Source organism: Mus caroli, chromosome 11, assembly GCF_900094665.2.
Source record: "Mus caroli chromosome 11, CAROLI_EIJ_v1.1, whole genome shotgun sequence".
NCBI classification, from domain to species: domain Eukaryota; kingdom Metazoa; phylum Chordata; class Mammalia; order Rodentia; family Muridae; genus Mus; species Mus caroli.
In genome coordinates, this window is record NC_034580.1 from 80,254,252 (window position 1) to 80,262,691 (window position 8,440).

Below are 8,440 nucleotides of genomic sequence, written 5' to 3' on the forward strand. Positions count from 1 at the left end.
AAAGGCGTGCGCCACCACGCGCCCGGCTAAGAATTTTTGGACTAATAACAGACATGTATATATGACTGAAGCCACAATGCTTCAGTCTGAGGAGGCTGAGCACTGGATATTGAGATCAGCCTGAGCAACACAAATGAGACTCTATTTAAAAAGGACAACCCCCCCCCCAAATCCAAAAAACCCAAAACTCAAAAACCAAAATTTAGAATGAAAACGCTTATTATGGGTTATGAATGTGGAGTGGAATGTAACCTGTAAAATTACATGCCTGAAAAACAAACTTGTACTCTGGATTTCACAAAGAAGAGACGGACAATTCTCATGTTTATATCAAGCTTCTTATTATTCATGATTACATTCTAAATTAAGGAATTTTGTAAAAAGTATTATGTTTGAAACTGACTGTGAGACTGGTTTTACAGGTGACTTTACCTATACCACGGACACCAGGCACAGGAGTTTCCATCTTTCTGCACAACTCGGAGAGTGAATGGATATTGATAGCCCATGCTGTCATCACTGTAAGAAGAAACACACCAAAGTCTAAGAAGCGTTATTCTGAGGAAGATTCACCTTCCACAGCAGTCAGTGTGCCCCTGCTGAGATTACAGGTGTGCAACACTACAACTGGTTTAAGTAATGTCACGGAGTGAATCCTAGGTCTTTTGTATGCCAGACAAGTTCTTTCCCAACTGAGTTACATCCTCAACCCACCCAGAAGTCTTTGATAGTTCAATTTCTTCTTCTTTTTTTTTGTTTATTTTGTTTATTTTGTTTTGTTTTTCAAGTTTCTCTGTATAGCCCTGGCTGTCCTGGAACTTGCTCTGTAGACCAGGCTGTCTCGAATTCACAGAGTTCCACTTGCTCTACCTCTCGAGTGTCTGGCACAGGAGCTCTTTCTGTATAACCCAAATGACTACTAGCATATTCAAAGCAAGTGAGCAGCAAACCAAGGCATCCAAAGGAATAAAAATGATCAAAGAGCACCCTAACAGAGGACAAAGCAGATATTAAGCTAAGATAACCCTATCCCTCCTGTCACAGTTGTATATAGTTTTCAGCGGTAGGGATTATACCCAGGCTATTGTGCCTGCTAGGCTGGCACCACATCACTGAGCTCTATCTTTAGATTTTCTTCCATTTTTATCTGGAGATAGGGCACACTAAGTTGCCCAGGCTAGCTGCAAACTCAAAGCAGTAGAGAAGGTCTACTACTAGAGACTGTTATCCTACTGCCTCAGCCTGGGAACATCTGGAATCATGAGAATGAGCCACTAGGCTTAGCTTCATAAGAGATGTTCAAAGTCCCTTAATGGACCATATATTAAAGGCCCAGTTCCCAGACTGTAGCACTGTTGAGCAGCAAAGGAACGTTTAGGAGTCTAGGCCTAGAGAAACAAGTTGGGTTACACATTCTGAAGTGGATATTGGTTGGGATCTTGGTCCTTTTTTAACCTCCTGTTTCTTGGCCACACTGAAGTAAGCAGGTTACTCAACTGCATACTCCCCATCAAGATATTCTACAGGAGGTGCAAAGCATCAAGGCCACTGATCATGGACTAAAAACTGAGAAGTATGAGCCAAAGTAAGCCTTCCCTTTCAACTCCGACTAGCACAGGTATTTGTAGGGAAAGCCCTTCAACTCCCCTAGATCCTGTTTCTCTGTTGTTTTCTGTCTCTATTTTCTTACAGATACTTTTGAAGAGTAAAGCCATTCAGATGTATGATGGCACATGCCTTTAATTTAAGCCCAGCACGTGAGTGGCAGAGATAGGTAGATGTTCTGCCAAATAATTTTGAAATGTTCAGCTAATTTCCTATATAACCAAAATTCCTCCTGCAATCTCCCAACCCTTGAAAACACCCAGTCTTTCAGCTTTAGTGTTAATATACACACCACATTCTCCTGTGTTTGATGCCATTTTCTCAAATCCCACCTTAGAGAGATAACCCTGTCCAACAGAAAATAAAGCTTGTATAACTCAATTAAATATTTTTGGGTTGGTGGTCTTTACTCTTGTTTTGTGGGAGTAACACAGTGGGCAGTGTTCACTCTTGTCTTATTCAGTCTCTCTGACTTCACACAATTGCTTGCTTGCTTGCTTATTTATTTATTTATTTATTTATTTATTTATTTATTTAGGTTAACCATTTACTCCTTTTGATTGCTTTTTTTGAGACAGGGTCTCTCTATGTAGCTCCAGCTCGCTCGGAACTATCTGTGTAGACCAGGCAGATCCTTCTGCTTCTGCCTCTTGAATGTTGGGATTAAAGGTGTTCACCATTTAGTCTTGATTGAGCAGACATTACTGGATGCTTCCTTTTCTTTCCTCTCTTAACTTCTAATGCTGAAATGCTTCAGGAATTGTCTTGGACATCTTTTTTTTCTAACTAATATTTACTCTCTTAATCAATAGTCCCTCATCTTAGGACTTTATATATCTACTTGTTGGTGACAGCTGTATCTCCAGCAAAGGACATTTAAATTCACTTCCCACATGCATAACGGCTATCTGTTTAATCTGATTCCTACCCCTTCATGAGCTCCTCATTTCACAAAAGGACATAATCACTTATAAACCACTGTCATGCTGGAAAGTAGTCCTTTTTCTCAATTATCTATACCCAGTTCAGTAGCAAATCCAGGGAAAAGTCCTCACCCACAAGTTCCTTAATTCAAATTCATTCATTCATTCATTCATTCATTTATTTATTTATTTATTGGTTTTTTTGTTTTGTTTTGTTTTGTTGAGACAGGGTTTCTCTGTATAGCCCCGGCTGTCCTGGAACTCACTTTGTAGACCAGGCTGGCCCTGAACTCAGAAATCCGCCTGCCTCAACCTTCCAAGTGCTGGGATTAAAGGCGTGCACTACCATGCCCGATTCCTTAATTCAAATTTAATCCTGCCCAAATGTCACTTCTACTAAACCCACAAATCCATTAACTAATTTGCTTATGAATTATTCACAGGTTGAAGACACACCTTAACCTTGTATCCTAATATCAAAAGACTCTATCATAAGGAACAAACTTTTGTCAACTCTTTTATTAATTTTTCATTGCCACAATAGCAAAATAATGAGCTGCAATTCAACTTTGATAGATGACATCAAGTCTCAATGATTACATATCTAGATATATCATTCCCATTCTAAATTTCAGAGAATTGAGATGATTTAAATTTCCCGGTAAATTCATACTTTTGACTTTTACAAGAGAAGATAAGGATATTACTTGAGGCATTACAGGAGGGATTTAGGTGAGAGTAAAGAACGAAAAAAAAATCATTAGATACTAGGATGGTTAGTTGATATATAAAACAGGTCTTTTTTTTTTTTTAAATCACCACATATTCATAAAAGTTATTCTTAGTATTTAGAAATCACAGGACTTAGTTTATCCCCAGAACCTACCAATCCTGTGCATGGTTGCTAGCTTCTTGAGGTGGGAGTGGACTGGCTAATCGAGATACTTGAATCCAAACTGCATCATAGAGATCTTTTTTCCGGGTGTGTACAGTACATGGAACAATTAGTGGCATCCCAAAGAGACTGGGGCGATTCTTCTGAGATGACAGGAAATACAGTTCTGTCCTCATCTATATGTACAAACAAGAGAAGCGAGATGACAAGACAGGCTTCCAGTTAACATTAATACCCATTTTCTTCCCCTTCTACCCCCAAGTTAGGGTTTCTCTCTGTGTAGACCTGGCTGTCCTGGAACTAATTCTGTAAACCAGGCTGGCCTGAAACTCACTGAAATCCATTTGCCTCTGCCTCCCAAGTACCAAGATTAAAGGTATAACACCACTACCATTTAAAGTAGAGACCCATTGAAAGATTTAGGTACTTCTCATTTCAGAGTTAAACTAGGATTTCAGATAAATCTCATTAACAATGAAGCATATGTAAAGACTATACACAGTTGCATAGCTCATTCTTTTAAAATAGTTAATACTTAGTCTTTCTCTGGAAAGAATGCCAGGGTGGCAATGACGAAAATAGTCACTAATCATAGGAAAGGAGGATATTGGAGAAAGCAGCTGTGAAAAAAACAAACNGCAGGTGGATTTCTGAGTTCAAGGCCAGCCTGGTCTACAGAGTGAGTTCCAGGACAGCCAGGACTACACAGAGAAACCCTGTCTTGAAACAAACCAAACCAACCAACCAAACAAACAACCCCCCAGAACCCCAAAACCATCCTGAACTCTCAAGGCTAGTCTTCCATTGATCTAGAGTATCTTGTAAAAGACTTCCTAGTGCACACCCAATAGCTGTCAATCAATCTTGTTTCTAATTTGTCCTTTGCTATTATATTTCTGTTGATTTATCGATCTGTTATACTACTTATTTATTTTACGTATGAATATATGTGTGAGTCTGTGCACATTTGTGTGTGGGTACACACAGGTGGAGGCATCAGGTGTTCTCTCTTGAACCTGTGCTTTGCTGTATAGCTGGAAGCCAGCAAATCCCAGATCTCCTCCTTCTGCCCCTACTCTCCTCTGTCCCCAGAGTTGGGGTCACAGCTGTATGTAGGACACCTTGCTGTCATGTGTGAGATGCGATCCAAATTCTGGTCCTATGATTGTGCAACAAGCACTCCCAACTGCTAACCCATCTTGCCAGCCCTATATATTTCTTGTTGACACAGGGTCTCATGTAAGTCAGGTTGGCTTCTACTTAATATGTAGTCAAAGATAGCCTTGAATTCCAGTCCTTCTGTCTCCACCTCTTAAATGAAGGGATTATAGGTGTGTTAATTCTCAAGTATTTTATTTTGCCACTATTAACTTAAACTTAGTAACAGTATTTAATTTTAATTAAGATTTTATTTTATTTCAAGCTGGGCATGGTAGTAGTTCATAACTACCTAAGGAGACTGAGGCTTAGAAGAGTTCCATGGGTATGAAAACTGATTCTTTTTGATTTTTACATTCTATTGCACTGAATTATCTGTCCCATTTCACTAATATCACTGTCTTACATGTCAGCTTATAAAATAAATTGCAATTTGGTAGCCTCACTTCTTACGTTTTACCCTTTAAGAATATCTTGTTTATTGTTTAAAAATTTATTTTATGTATTTGAGTGTCTGTATATATGTGGACCACTTGTATGCCTGGTCCCCAAGAAGGCCAAAAAGAACAGTGGATCCCAGGGAGATAGAGTTACAGCTAGTTGTGAGTAGCCTAGAAGCTAGGAACTGAACCTAAGGCCTTTGCAAGAGCAGGAAGTGTTCTTCACTGCTGAGTCATCCCTCTAACTCCTCTTGGTGCTTGGTTTATGAACTCATACATACACAAGAATGCACACAAATGAGGGAGCCAACACCCTCTTTGGGCACCACATCCACATGGAGTGAAGATATACATATAGGCAAGACACCCATACTCATAAACCAAAATGAAAAAAAAAAGTATAAGAAGAATGCATACACACATTTAACATTTTTACTAGAATTGTTCATCAAGTTTCTGGGTAAGTTTGCAGAGAATTAACATCTTCAAATATTTACATTTTGTGCAAGAACCTGATTTATCATTTTAAATTTAATTAGTATTGTATGTGTGCATGAGTGTGTGTGTGTTTGTGTGTATGTGCGTGCCATGGTATGTACACAGAGGCTAAAGAACAACTCTATAGAGTTGAATCACTCCTCCTACTTTATTATTTGATTTATTTTGAAGTGTGTGTGTGTGCACACACACACACATGCAGATGCCCACAGAAGCCAGGGGTGTCGGATCCCTGGAGTTGGACCTACATACAGGAAGTTGTGCACTGTCTGGCATGGGTACTGGGAACTGAATTCAAATCCTCCAGAAAAGCAATATACACTCTTAATCAGTAAGCCATCTCTCTAGTTCCCCACTTTTTAAATGTATATGTATCTATGTAAGTTTGTGCACATATGATATTATGTGTCCTTGGAAGTTCAGAAGAGGTCATAGGATACCTTGGTGTTGAAGTTACGAACTTGTGAGCCACCTGACATGGGTGCTGGGAAATTAACTCAGGTCATTTTGCAGGAGCAATATATACTCTTAATAGCCATGCCACTTCTCCAGTCCTCTCTTTTCACCTCTTTAAAAAAAAGCTTCATTTATGTATATGAGTACACTGTAGCTGTCTCCGACACACCAGAAGAAGTCAGATCCCACTACAAATCGCTGTGACCTACAATGTGGTTGCTGGGAGTTGAACTCAGAACCTTCGGAAGAATAGCCAGTGCTCTTAACTGCTGAGCCATCTCTCCAGCCCCTCTCTTTTCACTTTTATGTGATCTTGAGGTGGAACTTAGGTCACCTGGCAAACACCTTTTTGAAATGAACCATTTCTCTGACATTATCACTTTAAGTTGCTTAACATTCACTTATCTATCTATCTATTTACATGTGCATTTTTTCTGCATATATGTATGTGGACCACAAGAAGGCCTAGGCCTAGTGCTTGTGGAGGCCAGACAAGGGCATCAGATCTCTTGGGATTGTAGTTGCAGACAGTTGTGGACCACTATGTGTATGACATGAGTCAAACTCAGGCCTTCTGTAAGAGTAGACAACCACTCCTGACTGCTGAGCTAGTCCTCCAGCCCCTTTGTTTTTAAAAATTTAAAAATACTGTGTTATGGATGTTTTGCCCACATGTATGTCTGTGCATGTTTGTGGCTGGTACCCAAAGAGGCCGGAAGATGGGGCCAAAGATCCTAGAGATCCAGAAGGTTGTGAATAGTGACATGGTGCTTCGAATTAAACCTGAGTCTTCCTGAAGAATAGCAAGTGGATTTTAACTAATGAGCAATTTCTCCAGCACCAATATTTTAGATTTCTATTATTCTATTTCTCTTTTCTTTTTTATAAAAACGCTTTTTTTAAACTACTGTTGTTATTAAAGATTTATTTATTTTTATTTATATGCGTACACTATAGCTGTCTTCAGGCATACTCCAGAAGAGTTCACTGGATCCCATTTCAGATGATTGTGAGCCACCATGTGGTTGCTGGGAACTGAACTCAGGACCTCTGGAAGAGTGGTCATTGCTTTTAACTGCTGAGCCATTTCTCCAGCCCCTATTATTCTATTTCCACTATTGTTTTCTATATAGATGCTTCCTGTGTGATTTGTGAAGTTTATTTGTACTGAAATGGGGTTTTAGATACAAAATTTAAAAAATATGGTTAAAGTATTTATAGAGATAAATGGTGCATATTTGTCTAAATTCTGTAATTGGTAAATTCAATCTTACTTGGCAAAGAGTTTTTAACATATGTAATTATGAGTCCTTCACACACACCCTGCCAAATTTTTTCACCTCTCCCCCCCTAACCCCCTCTCAACAGGGTTTCTCTGTGTATCCTTGGCTGTCCTAGAACTCACTCTGTAGACCAGGCTAGCTTCAAACTCTTAGAGATCTGCCTGCCTTTGCCTCCCAAGTGCTGGGATTAAAGGCATGAGCCACCACTGCCTACCTCATTTAATTTTTGAAAAAGAGAGTCAGTTTATATTACTTTTATTTATGTATATCTGTGTGTGTATCTATGAATATGCCACATATGTTCAGGTACCAGCAGAGGACAGAAGAGGACACTAGATACCCTGCAGCTGGATTTACAGGAGGTGCCACTGACCTGAGTGTCAGGTACCAAACACTTTGACTGCTGAGCCATCTCTCCAGCCCCAAGTTGACAGTCTTAAAATAAGATCAAATAATATAAGAAAATCAAGTGGCAAGTATCTTTGTAAGAGAAAGGCAGAGGCAGAAGGGAAAGTTCAGATGAACAGGTAGGAAATGTGCAGTTACATAGCCACAAGCTAAGGGATGCTCAGAAACAGAAGGTAGAGGAGCCAAGGAAAAGTCTGCTAGAGTCTTTTGGAGGGAGTCATCTCTTGGCACCTTGATTTCAGACTTCTAGTTTCTAGACTGTAAAGGAATTTTTGTAAAATCATACCTTGTTTTTAGTTGTTATCAAAGTCCTTGAAAAATAAAACATTAACTCATTTATTGTCATTTGCGTAATTGAAGAATTAATGTGCTTGTTTTTTTAAAACACACTAATATTGTCTCTCCACAAAGCTCATTTCCTTTTCTTTTCTCTTCCTTCCTAATTTCCTTTTAAACATTTAAAATATATATAATTTATTTTTATTTTATGTTCATTGGTTTTCTGCCTGCATGTATGTCTGTGCGAGGGTGTCTGCCAGAAGCCCACTGCTGTTACAGGCAGGTGTGAGCTGCTATGTAGATGCTGGTAATTAAGAGCACTGACTGGGAAGGAGTTACAGAGACAAAGTTTGGAGCTGTGATGAAAGGATGGACCATCTAGAGACTGCCGTATCCAGGGATCCATCCCCTAATCAGCTTCTAAACGCGGACACCATTGCATACACTAGCAAGATTTTGCTGAAAGGACCCAAATATAGCTGTCTCTTGTGAGAC

General features: G+C 39.4%; 1 protein-coding gene across 4 annotated transcripts in view; it reads right to left on the bottom strand.

Moving 5' to 3' along the window:
• The window catches only part of Usp32 (ubiquitin specific peptidase 32), a 135,039-nt gene that overhangs the window by 22,407 nt on the left and 104,192 nt on the right, over positions 1 to 8,440 (bottom strand). For all 4 annotated transcript variants that reach the window (XM_021175609.2, XM_029483333.1, XM_029483332.1 and 1 more), the window contains 2 exons: positions 3,415 to 3,599; positions 433 to 519 (listed from right to left, as the gene is read on the bottom strand). In XM_021175609.2, the coding sequence (XP_021031268.1) occupies positions 433 to 519; positions 3,415 to 3,599 (272 nt within the window). The remainder of the gene's footprint in view (positions 1 to 432; positions 520 to 3,414; positions 3,600 to 8,440) is intronic.